At 39.2% G+C, this 22,137-nt stretch overlaps 2 protein-coding genes across 2 annotated transcripts; one reads left to right on the top strand and one right to left on the bottom strand.

Annotated features, from left to right (window-relative positions):
- Window positions 1–5,600: 5,600 nt before the first annotated feature.
- LOC147828536 (sex-determining region Y protein-like) lies at window positions 5,601–7,043 on the bottom strand. Its single transcript, XM_087209575.1, has one exon. The coding sequence runs from the start codon at window positions 6,813–6,815 to the stop codon at window positions 6,204–6,206; it is 612 nt and encodes a 203-aa protein (XP_087065701.1). The 5' UTR covers window positions 6,816–7,043; the 3' UTR covers window positions 5,601–6,203.
- A 10,440-nt stretch (window positions 7,044–17,483) lies between these two features.
- LOC147828535 (sex-determining region Y protein-like) lies at window positions 17,484–18,926 on the top strand. Its single transcript, XM_087209574.1, has one exon. It carries the CDS (start codon window positions 17,712–17,714, stop codon window positions 18,321–18,323), a length of 612 nt encoding a protein of 203 aa, XP_087065700.1. The 5' UTR covers window positions 17,484–17,711; the 3' UTR covers window positions 18,324–18,926.
- Window positions 18,927–22,137: the final 3,211 nt, after the last annotated feature.

Below are 22,137 nucleotides of genomic sequence, written 5' to 3'. Positions count from 1 at the left end.
AAACCTGCTTTGACACACAGAGACCAACCCGCCTGCATTTAAAGACAAGCCTTTGGAATTTTTCTAAAGAAAACCCTGTTGACAAGAGGAACAGAAGCAATTATTGAAGGCCACCACTTCATCAAATGTCTGCCGTGAGAGCATCATTCTTGGTGGCTCACTGAATTTCTGAAGCTGAGAAGCCCTTTGCTATTAGTGTAGAATTAATTCTGCCTGCTGCTAAGGAAGATTATCATGAACCTTTAGGAGAGGCTGCAGTTCCAAAGGTAGCATGGAGTGTTCCTCTTTTGGCTAGTACCATAACCAGACAAATTGATTAAATAGCACAACATATTGAGGCACAATTGTTACTAGAGGATTGATGAGAGTCACTCTGGTACACAGTCCTGGTTGATGAGTCTCCTGATGTTGACAATAAGGAAACAATGCTTGCTTTTGTGCCATACATTCTTTGGGAGAATGTGTATAAGAATCTGTTATCTGCACTTTACTTATCAGGAAACTTAACAGCTCATTTTGTGTCATTATATGCATGGATGAGGCACCTGCCATGATTAAATGGCTTTCTGCTTTCACTACTTGGGTCAAAGAGATCACTTCTGAATGTGATCCTAACACTCTGGGTTATTCCTAGAGGACTGCTAGCTAGCCCATAAAAATGTCACCTGACAATCACACCTTTGCAGGGTGTGATTAAAACAATCAACTGCATTAAAGTACATGTCCTTAACTCACATCTGTTCATGCTGGTCTGTGAGAAGATGGGCACGGGTCACAAACATCCCTTATACACAAAAGTGAGATTGCTTTCAAATGGTAGATTGCTGGTCAGAATTTTGAGTTTCAAGAATCACTCCATAATTTCCTTTTAGAAAAACAATCACCAGGAGCAGTACATTTCAGTGACTCAGAATGAGTCGCAAAACTTGTGACTTATTCAACCTTCCCAGTGAATGGAATGGTTCACTTCCAGTGAGAACGACGACTGTGTTCAAGCCTGCAGATAAAAGTTCTGCGTTCAAACCACACTGGAATTATGGAGGTGGTGATGAATGAACAATGCTGGGATTTTCAACGTGTTTCAAACATTAGCCAAGATTTTTTGAAGGAGACTAAGCTGGACTTTCTTTCTCTCAGCTGGTGCTCAATGGCCTATCTCAGCTTTCAAGAGTTTGAAACCACAAGAGACCCCAAACTGGGAAGGAATGGACCCAGTACCCATTCGTGAATAAGCCAAGTGAATCAACTTTGTCCATGCTAGAAGAGGATCAACCGCCTGAGATCGCAAATGATAGCAGCCTTCAAAGTATGTAAGAGATAATTTCAAGTCTCCATAAGCTCTGGATTAAAGTCAAGGTGGACTATGGTAAGGTTGACACAAATACAATTAAAACAAAGCAAAACCTGGTTCCATTTTCAACATCCTATCTTTGTGAAGTGGAGTTTTCTCCGGTGTCAGCAACCAAAATGTGATTACAGATGGACTGGATATAAACTATATTCTTTGAGTATCTCCATCTCCCAGATGGGAACTGCCTAGTTGCAGAAAAACAAGCTCTGGGCTCCTGCTGATTCAGCATTAGGGTGAGTTTTACAATTGTTTCATTATATACCACAATGTAAGAATAACAGAAATAAAGTGTACAGTAAATGTAATGTGATTGAATCATCCCCAAACCACTCCTCTTTCACCCCTCATCCCCAAGGTCCTTGGAGAAACCCGTACCTGATGCCCAGATGGCTGGAGATGGCTGTTGTAAAGGCAGTGCTCTAATGAAAAGGAGGGCCAACCCTCAATTCCCAGGGCCTCCTCACACATGCTAGGCCGCTGCTTGAGCCACACTGAGCTAGGCACACTCCCTGCTCCAACAGTCACTATTATTTGACAACCGGGTGCTGTTCTACTTTCCATTTAGCCTTACAAATATTTTTTTCTGGGAAAGTATGCAGAGCATTTTTAAAATTCAACTAAAAGCCCCCCTTAAAAAAAAAAAAAAGAAAAAGAAAAAGAAACATACTAGATACAATCCTAAAGGACTGAGACAGTTTAAATTAAAAATAAATTATTACAGCAAAAGATGTACTGTCATGATTCCCTTCATAATACCAGCAGCATGGAGATGTTTAAACAGTATGTACATTAGTGTCCCCAGAAACTGGGCCAAGCTGTAGCTCAGTGGGAGAGCATGCGCATTGGAACCAGGAGTTGCTGGGCTTGAGTCCGAGCACCAAGAGAAGAAACAGACAAAAGCCAAAAACTGACTACAGCGGTAAGTTCTGTGGTAGAAGAGTAATGACCAAGTGACTTGGTCAAGTAAAAGTCATGCACAGGGTTAAGTCCACTTTCATTAATACTGATATCAAACACACCCTCATTTTGTGGTTAAAATCTAAGAGACTAACAGTTCCAAATTTTGGTGGGCATACAAATCTCATATGTTGCTAGTAGGAACATAAAATTGTGGACAACTTCTGGAGATTTCTTGGGAAGTTTCTCAAAAATTTAACCACACAAGTGTCTAATACCTAGAAATTTAACTCTTAGGTAATGGCGCACCTGAGAGTTGAAAATATAAAATTTAAAAAGGGTTGGGGATTTGCCTCAGTGGTGGAGTGCTTGCCAAGGGTGCTCAAGGCTCCAGGTTTATGCCAGCACCACAAACAAACAAGCAGACAAAATAAAATAAAATAAAATCTTTAGGCTGGAGGAAAGAACCCAGACACATTAATTGTCTGGCTCTGTCCATAAGAAGTATAAGCTTGGGTAAAAACTGATCTCTCGGTGACAGGAATTCTGGCACTGGGAGGGAATTTGCCGCCAAGGGGCCCAGAAAACTTTTAGGATTGAGGGGATGGAAATATCTGATAATCTGTGTGCATTTGTCAGTGCTTATCCACCCAGAAATACAATACCTGGAAACACATCTACCTGGAGGTGCAATAATCTCATGCACGTTACATTTGATATCTCTTCAGAAGAAGTATCCCAATATGGAATAAAATGCCATGTTATTACAACTCCCTGTTGATTTGAACAGAGGATGAGGAAAGGATTTTTTGTACATTTGGAAATGTAGTTTGTGTGATGAAGTGATTCTCTGTCACTGGGGGAAAAATTACCAATCCCAGTTTTGATGATTTAATGTATCAATTCAAACATATCAGTGATGGAGAGGGTGCTACATTACCTTTCCTACTAAAACATCTTCTACATGAAGCAATTGTATTCAGGTCAATGGTAGCTCATATTTAGTGATCACTTCACTAACCTCTCTCCCCAGTCTGTTTTTATATATGTTACTCACTTAATGCTTGTGTTCCTTATGTCACTTGGTCTTCCCAGTATCCCAGGGAGGAGGAGGAGGCAGCAACTCTGATATTGGTAGAGTAGTAGTTGAAGGTGAGAAAGGTTACAACCAGCCAGGTAAAGTAAATTATTGAAGATCAGTACTAGCAGGCAGCAGAGAAAGGAGTCAAATCTGGACAATTTGCTTCTAGGACTCATGTTTTTAGTTTGTTCCCTGCCTCTCCCAAAATATTCTATGAAGGTTGCCATTTTGAAATATAGGAAATATTCACTAGGAACCAAAACCACAGTCACAGAAATAGAGACACTCCTTGTTTAACAACTGAGTTCCATGCTGCTCCTGGGGCGTTATGTGAATTGGTTGCTATATAAGAAGTTGTACACAGAATGCACATTACAGTATTCTGAGAAAAGGGATGGTCAAAGAACCTCCAACTCGATGACATTGGTTTTATTTGCATAACTCCTACAATGTAATGTATAACAGAACATAAAACTACAGTACCACACTGTACAATACAAACAGCCAAAACTACAGTACTGTGTAAACAAGGTGTTCTGTACAAAAAAGAGAAAACACTGAGGCTTTATAAATAGAACTATACCAAAAAGAAGAAAAAGGGAACAAGATGGGGCATAAGTGCAATTGGTGCTTTGTAAGCGCCCCCAAACAGTGTCAGTTGTAAGTCCAAACAGTCATTAAACTGGTACTTCATTAAATGAGAAATCTCTGCACAAGAATATTTCTTTTAATTCTTATTAAAAATGTGTTAAGCAGCAATAGCTCTCCTTCTTACATAGGTCACAGGAACTCATATAAATGTTTTCCCACAAAGAATGACTGAGAGTGTAAAAGTAAAAACTGTATGTGTCCAATCATTTTAAGATCGTCTTTGACAGCACATATATTCAAACTAGCATGATACAGAAATAACCATGGCCCCTGTTCAACGATGATGCTCACATTCCCAAACGATTGCTTGCTATGTTTGAGAATAGTGAGTATGAGGGAAGATAGTTCTTGGGCAAAGGGCACAGAATTTCAGTTACATAGGTGTGCAAATTCAGATCTATGGTATGATATGGTGAGTAGCAGTGTAGTCTATTCTCAGGTATTGCTGCCAGTAGATTTTAAGTGTTCTCATCACAAAAAACAAAACAAAACAAAAATATATATATATGTGTATATATATATATGTATATATGTGTATATATGTATACGTATATATATATGTGAGGTAATAGATATTTGTTTGATTCAGAAAATCCACAATGTATTAAATACAAACAAAACAAAACAAAACTGAATGTCACCAAAAGTATAGTAAGAAAAGAAGCTATATAGGATATTGTTCATTTTTATTTGTGTTTAGTGTTGAGAGAAAAAGACTTCTGATCTCCGGTATGTAAGTGAGGATTTGTAGCCAAGGGACAGGATGAGACTCGATGACCACATATCATCTCCACGAAGGTGGATGATATGGAATATAGTCCTGTGTCAAGGCAGTAGGGAAAGGGGTTCTTGCTAGGCTGAATGACTGACAGGATTCTTTGCTAAGGCTGGATTTTACAAGGAACTGCACAGGTGTACCTGGGAGCAAGTTCGGAACTCTGACTAAAGTCTAGGCAGGTGCATCATCTGTGTCAGAAGTTCAAGAAAAGGGAAATTTACCTGTGGTGTGCAAGGTCAGAGTACAGGTTATTTCTGGAAGAATGGAAAAAAGAGTGATATTAACTGTAGCAAAGTAGTTAAGGTTGTTGTTTAAAAGATAAGGGGCAATATATATTTCTTTTTAGCAGGAAGGTCAGGTTAAGTTACAGTGGTCTCTGGAATAAATTAGTCTGTAAAATTAACTCCCCCCTACATACCTTGACCTGTCTTTCAAGGATGCAGTAATTACCTCTAATTACCATTTTGGGTTTTATTATTTGAAGGATCCTGTTTTAAAAGAGTCTTGAAATGTATGTATCAGAAAGTTGGGTTTTTTCACACAGGTACTTGACAATAGATTTATTTTTATTCTGAGTAATGCTTTTCTTTGTGAAATGCCACTTTTCTATTTTACACATGAATTTTAAGAGTTGTCTGGCTTAAATTTTCATTGAAAAACTCACCTAAATAACTAGTTTGGGTCTCTCTCCCCCCATCCCTTTCTCCATTAACAATAGTGTCAGGATTCTCTAGTTTTGGTGCTGTAAGCTGAAAAGTTAGTTGACAGGAGGAAAGAAAAAGGAGATTTCCTTGTTAAAAGTCAGTTTTCAGGAGACAGGCAAAATGATGACACTCATTATAGACAGAAGGAGTAAGAGAACTTAAAGATTTTATTTTCCAGCAGATACTGTAATTGATTTGCAGTCAACATCAAAACATACAGAATTATGCCCAGTAAAGGAAATGAATTGCAAGTGGAGGAGAAAACTGGCTTTTCCACAGCCGGGGTTGAGGGGATACATTAAAAATTGCCCGACAACGCGACAGTTTACACATCCTTTGTCACCTATCAGCAATTTACTGAGACCTGCAAAATACCTGAAAGACCAGTGAGAGACACATAGTCTACAAGGGACTGCTTTTACATGCTCAAGAAGGCACCCCTCCCAACTTAATTTTCCTGTGTTTCTCACCACCGGATCTGTGAGTTGCAGCACTAAAAATAAAGACCCATGTGCTTAATTGTCAAGTTAGTATTCTACTAAGCAATCATAAATATGAGTTGAATCACCTCTTCAAAGTCTTAATTCTTTATACTTTAGTTGAACGTGTTTACATACCTTATTTTGAAACCCAGTCAAAGACGAATAATATTAAAATAGAGAGGAATGGGGCCTTCCTCACGGAGAGAAAGGAAATCAATATTGAAACTAAAAGCTAGAAAGTGTGGGTTGTAAATTACATTTAAAGAGAGTGTCCGCATGGCCAGGTCCCTAATTGTCCTGGGTTTGGGGAGGCGCTGTGGCACTTCTGTTGCAGCAACGAGTTGCCTGTGCCCACAGGCTGTGAGTGGCTCAGCCTTAGCTGGTTCTCCCGTCCTGAGTGCTTGGCCTCAGCAAAGCGCTCCCAGCAGGACAAGGCATACAGCGTCTCCTCCAAGTGCGTCTGGCCGCCAGGGTTTAGGGTGGGATCTGAATGCAGCAAATTGGTACTCTGCTCTAGCATCTTAGCCTTCCGGCGGGGTCGATACTTATAGTTGGGATATTTCTTTCTGTGGACGGCCTGCAGTCTCTGGGCCTCCTGGAAGAACGGCCATTTTTCGGCTTCTGTAAGCATTTTCCACTGGCACCCCAGCCGCTTGCTGATTTCTGAGTTTTGCAACTTGGGATGCTCTAGAGCCATCTTGCGCCTCTGGTCACGAGACCACACCATGAATGCGTTCAAGGGTCTCTTCACCCGGTCCACGGTGCTGTCTTTATGGTTGGCTCCTGTTTCATACTGATAACCTGAGCAAGCATTGCCCTTCCGAAGGTAGAGGCAGTTTTTCCCGAAGGTGGTGACGTCTCCTTGCTGCATGCCTGGCCTGTAGTCTTTGCTTTACAATATTTTGAACTTTGTAGAAGTATATGAGTGCACGTTTAAAGAAAAAAAAAAAAAAAGCAGAGTCAAAGGAAACCCAACACACATGCCCTCGGAAACTTACTTTACAATTGGAGGATTCAAAATGTATTTCCAACAGAGAATTTGTTACTTTAAGGATTGTAATGAAATCCTCATTTCTCCTCCCCCAGCACCTCCCTCAACCACCTGTCATCTCACTTCTCAACTAAAGGATTGTAATTCAATACCATAAAGCCTTACTGTAATCAGCTCTGTAAAACTGAACTTCAGCCTTTCTCCTGCTGCGCATTTAGCAACAGACTTCCTTTCTCTTCAGCCCCAAAGACGTGACAGAATATGCAGATGGAAACCCGGGGAGGCCAGGAGCCTGGTTTGTTCTTCACAAGAAAGAGAGCTGGAGCTAACTGGAAGAGATAGCTGGAAGAGATGTGCATTGTCTTTTTGTGTTCCCCCTACTCTCTGTTCCTTACTATAAAAGACCCTTAGCCACCTGTAACTAGTGAGATGCTGATTTGAGGCAAATAGGCCCCTCTGTCTCCTCAGAGCTAGCTTTGAATAAATCCTTTGTTCTTTTTCAAAAGATACATGTCCTCCTTTGATTTGGTCAGCAGCTCGAGCGAAGGAACATGATCGTGTGAGCCTAAGTGGCCAGTTCTGTGGCCAATCTGCCATCCTGAAGACTCTGACTATTCATTCACCATAAGAATACAAAAGAAGATGCAGAGGGTGGTGAAGCCATCCTATATTCCCATTTACTCTGGAGGCAGAGGCTGAGGCAGAAGGATCACAAATTCGAGTCCTGCCTGGGCAATTTAGTGACACCTACCTCAAAACAAAAATTAAATAGGGCTGGTGATGTGGCTCAGTTGTAAAATGCCCTGGCTCCCATCCCCAGGACCAGGCAGGAGACACAGGAAGTGGAAGGAAACTTGTTTCTTACTGTTTCATATCCCTGCCCATCAAAGTATGGGGGCACAGCAAGGAGATAATTAGCAAATTATCACTATAAATATATGTGAATGTTATGTTTAAAACTTCTAAGCTTTAATCAAACCTAATTCTGTTAATCATACACACATATGCATGCACCATTGGATACTGAAGTTACAGTAATTGTCATCCTTGTTTCTTCACTTCTACTTGAAGAGACATTGAAATTCTATGTAAATTTCTGACTGAAAAATACTAGGGAATTCCGTGCTATTATGTAGGCTAACAAATGTAAAAGAGAATAATCATATACTTTGAAAGATATTTAAAGGCCAACTTCTGGAACAACTAACATCCAACTTTTTAGGTGTGTGATTTAAAGAAAATTCAGAGGGCCTTGAAACACAACAAGTGGTAACAATCAAGTGTTAGACAATATTGAAAAGGGACTATATATTTTGCTGTTGTTGACTAAACAATGGTATGCTCTTGAAGCCAACCTTTTCACTTGCACATGCTAGCAATTTAGAAAAGTCTTTTACAAATCTACATTAAAATTCTACCCACAAGTCATCAATTTATCATCTACTGTACTACAGTTTAGAAATACCTACTTCGAAACTAAACAGTCATGCTGGTCAGGTGTTGCAGATCTGTAATCTCAGCTACAGGTGAGGCTGGGGCAGGAGATGGACAGTTCCAGAGCAGCCTGAGCTACCTGATAAGACCCCACAAACACAAACACAAACAAAAAGAAACAAGCAAGCCTACAGATACAGGTCGGTGAAGTGCCCCTGGATTTGATCACCAATCAGGGGCAAGGGTGGGGAAGACTGAAAAGGTCATGACTGACTAAATGAAATATACTACCTCACCAAATAAATCTTCAAGTCAGATGTGGAAAGTTATGTCCGAAGAAATGGACAAAGAACTATACTGGGAAAATCCTCCTCACCATCAGCATCCAGGCAAGTCTGAAAGCACTCTTTGGAAAACAAGGAGTCTTGCACAGAACACGGTCTTTTTGAAATAAAGTCTTGCAAAGACTGAATAGAAGAAATAGTGCTAAAATTCCTAGTGAGGATGACAATAACGACGATGATGTTAAAAAAAAAAAATCCTAGAGGGCACACAAATAGCCCACACAACAAATATGGTTCGTCCAATGAATGTTATGACGGATTAATATTAGCAAGTCACAACAACTACAAGAAAATTATATTCTGTCATAACATAAATATTAGTACTCAAGATTATACTCAAGATGCAGAGAGTATTAAAAAGGAACTATATGTTTATTTAGTAAAATTTAAAATATGTGTCTTAGAGCTGGACATGCTGGCAGATGTCTATTATTCCAGGACTCAGGCTGAGGCAGGAGGATCTAAAGTTGGAACCCACCATGGGCAATTTAGCAACTTAGCAAGATACTGTCTCAAAATAAAAAATAGAAAAACACCTAGAGATGTAGCTCAATGCAAAGACCCTGGGTTCCATCCGTAGTACAGAAGAAGGAGAAGAAGAAGGATGGAGAAGGAGGTAGAGCCGAGGGGGAGCAGGAGGGGGAGGAGGAGGAGGAGGCAGAAAGCAAGGAGGAGAATGGGGGGAGGGGATAGAGGAGCAGCAGAAAGAGGAGGAAGAGGAGGAGAAGAAAAAGGGGAAAAATAATATCTTACACTGAGAGGTTACACTTCAGGGTTTGCCTGGCATGCTCAAAGCCTTGGGTTCCATCCACAGCCTAGCAAACATACAAACAACAGCAAATACATTTTTAAAATACCTTAATATACGATCAGCTCAACCACAAAAGCTGATTTTCCAAAACTAAAAAATTTGGCTTAGGAGAAAAAATACACCGTTTAAAAATCTGAAAAATAACTTTGCCTATATAAATAATAATGATGATGTAAGTGATTAATATTACTACTACTGCCAATAATAATAATAGTAGTGGTAATAATAATAATAATAATAATAATAAAATATTGAAATAATCCAGGGCCTGTAATCTGAGCACCCAGGAGACCAAAGCAAGAGCCAAGTGTGTTCCAGCCCAGACAGGGTGAAGTAGCAACAAAGCAAGACCCTGTCTTAAAATGGAACACACACACACGCACACACACACAGGCACAGTGTCGGGAATGCAGCTTAGTGCGATAGCTCTCTAGGTTCAATCCTCATGCTGGGAAAAATAATAGAAATAAAAAGCGAAAAAAGTGATATACCCTGTAGCATGCATTTTCAAGCCTTGAAAGCACGATACAGCTTTAGAGAGCTCAGACTCAAATACATACCAAATGATTTCATTTATCTGAAATATCTGTGAGAGTCAGAAGCGTAGAGATAGAAAATCAATTAGTGGTTCCCAAGGACTGGGAGGGGGCAAGGTAGGTGGGTGGGGGAATCTGCACTGCTACTGAGGGCAGAATTTCCCTTTTGGGGTGATGAAATATACTGGAAGTGGAAGTGATGGTTGCCCAACAGCATGAATCTACTGTTGAGCTGTATGCCTCAAACCGGCAAAAATGGTGGGTTAATATTACATGTAGTAAGTCATATTTTTCTGAAAAGTGGGTGAAAAAGGATCTCACAAACCCACTTACCTTTAAAAAAGGGAAAAGAGGTCTTATTTGGATTCATCAATCAGCAAAATGTAAACAAGATACATCAATGGTTTTCAATCTAAAGCTCCTTGTTCTCCTTCATGTCATACATTTATGCCTTGAAATATTTCTTCAGTGATTTAATTAACCAAATGAGCAAAGTAGGTTCATGTTTGGAAATGCGAAGTAGAACGGCATCCACTTTAAAAGGATAGAGCACCTTTTCTTCCTATTTCTCATTACCAATCCTTTAAAGGAAAAATGGAGGTAGGGAAGGATGGAGGATTTATTTCTGCAACATGATGTCACTATTAAACTTCACATTGACATTTCACCTCTCTCGTTGTTTTCTTTCTGTCAAGTATTGGGGATTTTGAATGAAGGTCCTTGCATTGAGGTACATTACTAACATCCTTTTTGACTTGTTTTTTGAGCAAGTACTCATTAATTTCTTAAATTCCCCAGGCTAGGCTCAAATTTGCAATTATCCTGCCACAGCCTCCTAAAATACTGGGACTGCAGGCATATGCCACCCCTATGTGGCTTCAACTCATTTCAATCTCACAACTTGGGCTCATACAAAACCAGGGCTCTGATGAGGTACAATCACATAACCAGGGCTATCACCAGGTATCATAATAACCATTCTTCCAATTCCGAGCCCTTATAACAAAGGCAAACCTATGCTTCTGAGCTCCTGGGTGTCTCCAGTTGCTGGTATACCACTATTAACAACCAAATCCCATAAGTAGAAAGTTTAAGCACTGCCTGGGGATGTAGCTCAGTGGTAGAGTCCTTTACCAGCATGCATAAGTCCCTGAGTTTATGAGTTTATGAGTTTATAAGATTTTGTTCTCCACAAGAGAACAAACTTAGAAAAAGTTTAAGAACTTCTGTTGTATCACCACAACCTTTTATGTCCTCTAATGACTACTTCTCAACAGTTGTTCCACACTTTTACACTAATCAAGGGCACTTGTGTAAACTCATTGCTGAATAGTCCTGTCAATATTAAATTTAAATGGGGTTGGCTAAGACTATTGGTTGCCAAACTAACAGATTCATTTTATCCTCTAGGATTTGGCTCAGAAGGTATTAGATTCACATAATTTTAGATGCACCTTGTTTCTTTTTCAAATTAAAATAAGACTTGAAGAAAATTAATTTTGATTATTCAATTGCACTATAGTTTATTCTCACTGGTTACCTGTCCCTTGCAGTCCTAACTGGAATTCCCTGGTCAACATTAGTGCAGTTTGACATACATGTACAAATAATCAAACACACAAAATTTTCATTATTAATTAAATTTTTAGCTCTCAAAATCTGACCCAGTGAATCTTTAAAGGGTGAACACCACAAAAATCCTGTGGATATTACTCTATTTACTCCCAAGACTTTTATCTCAGGTCATTCCCATCAAAATATATGTGGTACAAGTCTTATGCTAGACCTAACCTGACCTAAGACAAGTCATGACTCCATTTCTCCTGCTGCTTCTCTCTGGGCTGCGCTGCATTGCATTGTTCTGTTTTCTTTTAGTCTAATGATAGGGCATCAAAGAGCAAGCAACAAAACAGAAAGTAAATAGTGTATACAACAGCAAGATTTAAATATTTATGAATGATCACAAAGAAATAAATTAAAAGATGTCATGCAATAATTCTAAAAGCAAGGTTTTTAATTTTGAAATTAACATGTATTTCCTTTTTTCAACTTTAGAGTCAGTTTTTCTTTTGAATAATTTATTTTTAACCCTTCTGGTGTGTTCAAATAAATGAGGTCTTGGACTAACTCAAAGAATTGGAGTTAACTTTTCCTGGGGTAGGTACAAACTAATAGTTATAGAACTGCTAGGTTCTCAGCTGTTTAATTCTTGGAGTCCATCATGGTAAGACTTTCATCAAACAAACTGCCTGAATGTGATTCACTTACACATGATCAATTTCAACATCCATTGACATCAGCTTTCCAGACATTTTCTAATTAATGAGGGTTTGGCAGGGGCACTTGAAAGAAAGGAACTTTATAGATGCATATCTAGGGTATATAGTTTAGAATTTATAATAATGCTGCTTTCTTTTCCACCCCAACCTCAGCTGAATATTTTCTTTCTTTTATTTTATCATATTTTCCTTTTCAAAATGTAGGAAATTATCTGTAAAAGCAAGAATTTACTCATAGGAAGAAATTTAGAGTGGCCTGAAGCATTTTTCCCATTATCAGTTCTGGCTCATAGTATTAAACTTATATCTCTGCTAGCTAAGACTGAGATATATAAACAAAAAGCTGCTTAAACAAAAATTATATGTAACTTCTGCCCTTCCTTTCATTTGACTTCTTAAGTACAAGTGTGCCCTATTCTTTTTAGTTCTTCTAATCAGCTTGGATACTAATGTAGTTTTTCTAATCAGCTCAGATAGTACTTGTTTAACTTGCTCATTGTGTTCTACAAGAAGAAGGTGGTGTTTCATCCTTCTCAAGATCTGTTTCATGTTCCTTTCTGTTCAAGGTCAACTACACTCCTCTTTCCCCAGTGAACCAGCAGCTGTTTGACCACAAAATGTTTTAAAGAACATCATTTATATAAAGATATCTTGAGGGAGCCACTCTCTCGTACTTTTGTATACATTATCTTTCTTCTCATTTTGTTGCATTAAGATCACAGACGATTTTCATTCCATATCTAGGGTTTGAAATTTTTCTTTTCAGCATCCAAATGTGCTCCCCCACACCAGAACATAACATAAATTCAAGGTGGACAACCATTTGTTTTGTTGGTGTTGAGATAAAAGCCTTGGGAATAAATATAGTAATATACATAGCACTTTTGTAGTATTCACAGTTTAATTTGCAAATTCACAGGATCAGATTTTTGAGAGGCAAAAATTTAATTATTAATGAAAATTTTGTGTGTTTGATTATGTCTACATGTATGTTAAACTGCATGAACTTTGACAAAGGAATTCCAGTAAGGACTCGAAGGGACTACTTATGGGATTTGGTTGTTAATAGTGGTATACCAGCAACTGGAGACACCCAGGAGCTCAGAAGCATAGGTTTGCCTTTGTTATAAGGGCTCGGAATTGGAAGAATGGTTATTATGATACCTGGTGATAGCCCTGGTTATGTGATTGTACCTCATCAGAGCCCTGGTTTTGTATGAGCCCAAGTTGTGAGATTGAAATGAGTTGAAGCCACATAGGGGTGGCATATGCCTGCAGTCCCAGTATTTTAGGAGGCTGTGGCAGGATAATTGCAAATTTGAGCCTAGCCTGGGGAATTTAAGAAATTAATGAGTACTTGCTCAAAAAACAAGTCAAAAAGGATGTTAGTAATGTACCTCAATGCAAGGACCTTCATTCAAAATCCCCAATACTTGACAGAAAGAAAACAACGAGAGAGGTGAAATGTCAATGTGAAGTTTAATAGTGACATCATGTTGCAGAAATAAATCCTCCATCCTTCCCTACCTCCATTTTTCCTTTAAAGGATTGGTAATGAGAAATAGGAAGAAAAGGTGCTCTATCCTTTTAAAGTGGATGCCGTTCTACTTCGCATTTCCAAACATGAACCTACTTTGCTCATTTGGTTAATTAAATCACTGAAGAAATATTTCAAGGCATAAATGTATGACATGAAGGAGAACAAGGAGCTTTAGATTGAAAACCATTGATGTATCTTGTTTACATTTTGCTGATTGATGAATCCAAATAAGACCTCTTTTCCCTTTTTTAAAGGTAAGTGGGTTTGTGAGATCCTTTTTCACCCACTTTTCAGAAAAATATGACTTACTACATGTAATATTAACCCACCATTTTTGCCGGTTTGAGGCATACAGCTCAACAGTAGATTCATGCTGTTGGGCAACCATCACTTCCACTTCCAGTATATTTCATCACCCCAAAAGGGAAATTCTGCCCTCAGTAGCAGTGCAGATTCCCCCACCCACCTACCTTGCCCCCTCCCAGTCCTTGGGAACCACTAATTGATTTTCTATCTCTACGCTTCTGACTCTCACAGATATTTCAGATAAATGAAATCATTTGGTATGTATTTGAGTCTGAGCTCTCTAAAGCTGTATCGTGCTTTCAAGGCTTGAAAATGCATGCTACAGGGTATATCACTTTTTTCGCTTTTTATTTCTATTATTTTTCCCAGCATGAGGATTGAACCTAGAGAGCTATCGCACTAAGCTGCATTCCCGACACTGTGCCTGTGTGTGTGTGCGTGTGTGTGTGTTCCATTTTAAGACAGGGTCTTGCTTTGTTGCTACTTCACCCTGTCTGGGCTGGAACACACTTGGCTCTTGCTTTGGTCTCCTGGGTGCTCAGATTACAGGCCCTGGATTATTTCAATATTTTATTATTATTATTATTATTATTATTACCACTACTATTATTATTATTGGCAGTAGTAGTAATATTAATCACTTACATCATCATTATTATTTATATAGGCAAAGTTATTTTTCAGATTTTTAAACGGTGTATTTTTTCTCCTAAGCCAAATTTTTTAGTTTTGGAAAATCAGCTTTTGTGGTTGAGCTGATCGTATATTAAGGTATTTTAAAAATGTATTTGCTGTTGTTTGTATGTTTGCTAGGCTGTGGATGGAACCCAAGGCTTTGAGCATGCCAGGCAAACCCTGAAGTGTAACCTCTCAGTGTAAGATATTATTTTTCCCCTTTTTCTTCTCCTCCTCTTCCTCCTCTTTCTGCTGCTCCTCTATCCCCTCCCCCCATTCTCCTCCTTGCTTTCTGCCTCCTCCTCCTCCTCCCCCTCCTGCTCCCCCTCGGCTCTACCTCCTTCTCCATCCTTCTTCTTCTCCTTCTTCTGTACTACGGATGGAACCCAGGGTCTTTGCATTGAGCTACATCTCTAGGTGTTTTTCTATTTTTTATTTTGAGACAGTATCTTGCTAAGTTGCTAAATTGCCCATGGTGGGTTCCAACTTTAGATCCTCCTGCCTCAGCCTGAGTCCTGGAATAATAGACATCTGCCAGCATGTCCAGCTCTAAGACACATATTTTAAATTTTACTAAATAAACATATAGTTCCTTTTTAATACTCTCTGCATCTTGAGTATAATCTTGAGTACTAATATTTATGTTATGACAGAATATAATTTTCTTGTAGTTGTTGTGACTTGCTAATATTAATCCGTCATAACATTCATTGGACGAACCATATTTGTTGTGTGGGCTATTTGTGTGCCCTCTAGGATTTTTTTTTTTTAACATCATCGTCGTTATTGTCATCCTCACTAGGAATTTTAGCACTATTTCTTCTATTCAGTCTTTGCAAGACTTTATTTCAAAAAGACCGTGTTCTGTGCAAGACTCCTTGTTTTCCAAAGAGTGCTTTCAGACTTGCCTGGATGCTGATGGTGAGGAGGATTTTCCCAGTATAGTTCTTTGTCCATTTCTTCGGACATAACTTTCCACATCTGACTTGAAGATTTATTTGGTGAGGTAGTATATTTCATTTAGTCAGTCATGACCTTTTCAGTCTTCCCCACCCTTGCCCCTGATTGGTGATCAAATCCAGGGGCACTTCACCGACCTGTATCTGTAGGCTTGCTTGTTTCTTTTTGTTTGTGTTTGTGTTTGTGGGGTCTTATCAGGTAGCTCAGGCTGCTCTGGAACTGTCCATCTCCTGCCCCAGCCTCACCTGTAGCTGAGATTACAGATCTGCAACACCTGACCAGCATGACTGTTTAGTTTCGAAGTAGGTATTTCTAAACTGTAGTACAGTAGATGATAAATTGATGACTTGTGGGTAGAATTTTAATGTAGATTTGTAAAAGACTTTTCTAAATTGCTAGCATGTGCAAGTGAAAAGGTTGGCTTCAAGAGCATACCATTGTTTAGTCAACAACAGCAAAATATATAGTCCCTTTTCAATATTGTCTAACACTTGATTGTTACCACTTGTTGTGTTTCAAGGCCCTCTGAATTTTCTTTAAATCACACACCTAAAAAGTTGGATGTTAGTTGTTCCAGAAGTTGGCCTTTAAATATCTTTCAAAGTATATGATTATTCTCTTTTACATTTGTTAGCCTACATAATAGCACGGAATTCCCTAGTATTTTTCAGTCAGAAATTTACATAGAATTTCAATGTCTCTTCAAGTAGAAGTGAAGAAACAAGGATGACAATTACTGTAACTTCAGTATCCAATGGTGCATGCATATGTGTGTATGATTAACAGAATTAGGTTTGATTAAAGCTTAGAAGTTTTAAACATAACATTCACATATATTTATAGTGATAATTTGCTAATTATCTCCTTGCTGTGCCCCCATACTTTGATGGGCAGGGATATGAAACAGTAAGAAACAAGTTTCCTTCCACTTCCTGTGTCTCCTGCCTGGTCCTGGGGATGGGAGCCAGGGCATTTTACAACTGAGCCACATCACCAGCCCTATTTAATTTTTGTTTTGAGGTAGGTGTCACTAAATTGCCCAGGCAGGACTCGAATTTGTGATCCTTCTGCCTCAGCCTCTGCCTCCAGAGTAAATGGGAATATAGGATGGCTTCACCACCCTCTGCATCTTCTTTTGTATTCTTATGGTGAATGAATAGTCAGAGTCTTCAGGATGGCAGATTGGCCACAGAACTGGCCACTTAGGCTCACACGATCATGTTCCTTCGCTCGAGCTGCTGACCAAATCAAAGGAGGACATGTATCTTTTGAAAAAGAACAAAGGATTTATTCAAAGCTAGCTCTGAGGAGACAGAGGGGCCTATTTGCCTCAAATCAGCATCTCACTAGTTACAGGTGGCTAAGGGTCTTTTATAGTAAGGAACAGAGAGTAGGGGGAACACAAAAAGACAATGCACATCTCTTCCAGCTATCTCTTCCAGTTAGCTCCAGCTCTCTTTCTTGTGAAGAACAAACCAGGCTCCTGGCCTCCCCGGGTTTCCATCTGCATATTCTGTCACGTCTTTGGGGCTGAAGAGAAAGGAAGTCTGTTGCTAAATGCGCAGCAGGAGAAAGGCTGAAGTTCAGTTTTACAGAGCTGATTACAGTAAGGCTTTATGGTATTGAATTACAATCCTTTAGTTGAGAAGTGAGATGACAGGTGGTTGAGGGAGGTGCTGGGGGAGGAGAAATGAGGATTTCATTACAATCCTTAAAGTAACAAATTCTCTGTTGGAAATACATTTTGAATCCTCCAATTGTAAAGTAAGTTTCCGAGGGCATGTGTGTTGGGTTTCCTTTGACTCTGCTTTTTTTTTTTTTTTCTTTAAACGTGCACTCATATACTTCTACAAAGTTCAAAATATTGTAAAGCAAAGACTACAGGCCAGGCATGCAGCAAGGAGACGTCACCACCTTCGGGAAAAACTGCCTCTACCTTCGGAAGGGCAATGCTTGCTCAGGTTATCAGTATGAAACAGGAGCCAACCATAAAGACAGCACCGTGGACCGGGTGAAGAGACCCTTGAACGCATTCATGGTGTGGTCTCGTGACCAGAGGCGCAAGATGGCTCTAGAGCATCCCAAGTTGCAAAACTCAGAAATCAGCAAGCGGCTGGGGTGCCAGTGGAAAATGCTTACAGAAGCCGAAAAATGGCCGTTCTTCCAGGAGGCCCAGAGACTGCAGGCCGTCCACAGAAAGAAATATCCCAACTATAAGTATCGACCCCGCCGGAAGGCTAAGATGCTAGAGCAGAGTACCAATTTGCTGCATTCAGATCCCACCCTAAACCCTGGCGGCCAGACGCACTTGGAGGAGACGCTGTATGCCTTGTCCTGCTGGGAGCGCTTTGCTGAGGCCAAGCACTCAGGACGGGAGAACCAGCTAAGGCTGAGCCACTCACAGCCTGTGGGCACAGGCAACTCGTTGCTGCAACAGAAGTGCCACAGCGCCTCCCCAAACCCAGGACAATTAGGGACCTGGCCATGCGGACACTCTCTTTAAATGTAATTTACAACCCACACTTTCTAGCTTTTAGTTTCAATATTGATTTCCTTTCTCTCCGTGAGGAAGGCCCCATTCCTCTCTATTTTAATATTATTCGTCTTTGACTGGGTTTCAAAATAAGGTATGTAAACACGTTCAACTAAAGTATAAAGAATTAAGACTTTGAAGAGGTGATTCAACTCATATTTATGATTGCTTAGTAGAATACTAACTTGACAATTAAGCACATGGGTCTTTATTTTTAGTGCTGCAACTCACAGATCCGGTGGTGAGAAACACAGGAAAATTAAGTTGGGAGGGGTGCCTTCTTGAGCATGTAAAAGCAGTCCCTTGTAGACTATGTGTCTCTCACTGGTCTTTCAGGTATTTTGCAGGTCTCAGTAAATTGCTGATAGGTGACAAAGGATGTGTAAACTGTCGCGTTGTCGGGCAATTTTTAATGTATCCCCTCAACCCCGGCTGTGGAAAAGCCAGTTTTCTCCTCCACTTGCAATTCATTTCCTTTACTGGGCATAATTCTGTATGTTTTGATGTTGACTGCAAATCAATTACAGTATCTGCTGGAAAATAAAATCTTTAAGTTCTCTTACTCCTTCTGTCTATAATGAGTGTCATCATTTTGCCTGTCTCCTGAAAACTGACTTTTAACAAGGAAATCTCCTTTTTCTTTCCTCCTGTCAACTAACTTTTCAGCTTACAGCACCAAAACTAGAGAATCCTGACACTATTGTTAATGGAGAAAGGGATGGGGGGAGAGAGACCCAAACTAGTTATTTAGGTGAGTTTTTCAATGAAAATTTAAGCCAGACAACTCTTAAAATTCATGTGTAAAATAGAAAAGTGGCATTTCACAAAGAAAAGCATTACTCAGAATAAAAATAAATCTATTGTCAAGTACCTGTGTGAAAAAACCCAACTTTCTGATACATACATTTCAAGACTCTTTTAAAACAGGATCCTTCAAATAATAAAACCCAAAATGGTAATTAGAGGTAATTACTGCATCCTTGAAAGACAGGTCAAGGTATGTAGGGGGGAGTTAATTTTACAGACTAATTTATTCCAGAGACCACTGTAACTTAACCTGACCTTCCTGCTAAAAAGAAATATATATTGCCCCTTATCTTTTAAACAACAACCTTAACTACTTTGCTACAGTTAATATCACTCTTTTTTCCATTCTTCCAGAAATAACCTGTACTCTGACCTTGCACACCACAGGTAAATTTCCCTTTTCTTGAACTTCTGACACAGATGATGCACCTGCCTAGACTTTAGTCAGAGTTCCGAACTTGCTCCCAGGTACACCTGTGCAGTTCCTTGTAAAATCCAGCCTTAGCAAAGAATCCTGTCAGTCATTCAGCCTAGCAAGAACCCCTTTCCCTACTGCCTCGACACAGGACTATATTCCATATCATCCACCTTCGTGGAGATGATATGTGGTCATCGAGTCTCATCCTGTCCCTTGGCTACAAATCCTCACTTACATACCGGAGATCAGAAGTCTTTTTCTCTCAACACTAAACACAAATAAAAATGAACAATATCCTATATAGCTTCTTTTCTTACTATACTTTTGGTGACATTCAGTTTTGTTTTGTTTTGTTTTGTTTTGTTTGTATTTAATACATTGTGGATTTTCTGAATCAAACAAATATCTATTACCTCACATATATATATACGTATACATATATACACATATATACATATATATATACACACATATATATATATTTTTGTTTTGTTTTGTTTTTTGTGATGAGAACACTTAAAATCTACTGGCAGCAATACCTGAGAATAGACTACACTGCTACTCACCATATCATACCATAGATCTGAATTTGCACACCTATGTAACTGAAATTCTGTGCCCTTTGCCCAAGAACTATCTTCCCTCATACTCACTATTCTCAAACATAGCAAGCAATCGTTTGGGAATGTGAGCATCATCGTTGAACAGGGGCCATGGTTATTTCTGTATCATGCTAGTTTGAATATATGTGCTGTCAAAGACGATCTTAAAATGATTGGACACATACAGTTTTTACTTTTACACTCTCAGTCATTCTTTGTGGGAAAACATTTATATGAGTTCCTGTGACCTATGTAAGAAGGAGAGCTATTGCTGCTTAACACATTTTTAATAAGAATTAAAAGAAATATTCTTGTGCAGAGATTTCTCATTTAATGAAGTACCAGTTTAATGACTGTTTGGACTTACAACTGACACTGTTTGGGGGCGCTTACAAAGCACCAATTGCACTTATGCCCCATCTTGTTCCCTTTTTCTTCTTTTTGGTATAGTTCTATTTATAAAGCCTCAGTGTTTTCTCTTTTTTGTACAGAACACCTTGTTTACACAGTACTGTAGTTTTGGCTGTTTGTATTGTACAGTGTGGTACTGTAGTTTTATGTTCTGTTATACATTACATTGTAGGAGTTATGCAAATAAAACCAATGTCATCGAGTTGGAGGTTCTTTGACCATCCCTTTTCTCAGAATACTGTAATGTGCATTCTGTGTACAACTTCTTATATAGCAACCAATTCACATAACGCCCCAGGAGCAGCATGGAACTCAGTTGTTAAACAAGGAGTGTCTCTATTTCTGTGACTGTGGTTTTGGTTCCTAGTGAATATTTCCTATATTTCAAAATGGCAACCTTCATAGAATATTTTGGGAGAGGCAGGGAACAAACTAAAAACATGAGTCCTAGAAGCAAATTGTCCAGATTTGACTCCTTTCTCTGCTGCCTGCTAGTACTGATCTTCAATAATTTACTTTACCTGGCTGGTTGTAACCTTTCTCACCTTCAACTACTACTCTACCAATATCAGAGTTGCTGCCTCCTCCTCCTCCCTGGGATACTGGGAAGACCAAGTGACATAAGGAACACAAGCATTAAGTGAGTAACATATATAAAAACAGACTGGGGAGAGAGGTTAGTGAAGTGGTCACTAAATATGAGCTACCATTGACCTGAATACAATTGCTTCATGTAGAAGATGTTTTAGTAGGAAAGGTAATGTAGCACCCTCTCCATCACTGATATGTTTGAATTGATACATTAAATCATCAAAACTGGGATTGGTAATTTTTCCCCCAGTGACAGAGAATCACTTCATCACACAAACTACATTTCCAAATGTACAAAAAATCCTTTCCTCATCCTCTGTTCAAATCAACAGGGAGTTGTAATAACATGGCATTTTATTCCATATTGGGATACTTCTTCTGAAGAGATATCAAATGTAACGTGCATGAGATTATTGCACCTCCAGGTAGATGTGTTTCCAGGTATTGTATTTCTGGGTGGATAAGCACTGACAAATGCACACAGATTATCAGATATTTCCATCCCCTCAATCCTAAAAGTTTTCTGGGCCCCTTGGCGGCAAATTCCCTCCCAGTGCCAGAATTCCTGTCACCGAGAGATCAGTTTTTACCCAAGCTTATACTTCTTATGGACAGAGCCAGACAATTAATGTGTCTGGGTTCTTTCCTCCAGCCTAAAGATTTTATTTTATTTTATTTTGTCTGCTTGTTTGTTTGTGGTGCTGGCATAAACCTGGAGCCTTGAGCACCCTTGGCAAGCACTCCACCACTGAGGCAAATCCCCAACCCTTTTTAAATTTTATATTTTCAACTCTCAGGTGCGCCATTACCTAAGAGTTAAATTTCTAGGTATTAGACACTTGTGTGGTTAAATTTTTGAGAAACTTCCCAAGAAATCTCCAGAAGTTGTCCACAATTTTATGTTCCTACTAGCAACATATGAGATTTGTATGCCCACCAAAATTTGGAACTGTTA

Source organism: Heterocephalus glaber, unplaced genomic scaffold, assembly GCF_053883595.1.
Source record: "Heterocephalus glaber isolate CG9 unplaced genomic scaffold, H.glaber_assembly_v1.0 deba00001051, whole genome shotgun sequence".
NCBI lineage: Eukaryota > Metazoa > Chordata > Mammalia > Rodentia > Bathyergidae > Heterocephalus > Heterocephalus glaber.
The sequence above is the reverse complement of the archived record's forward strand: the minus strand, read 5'-3'. Positions and strand labels throughout refer to the sequence as shown.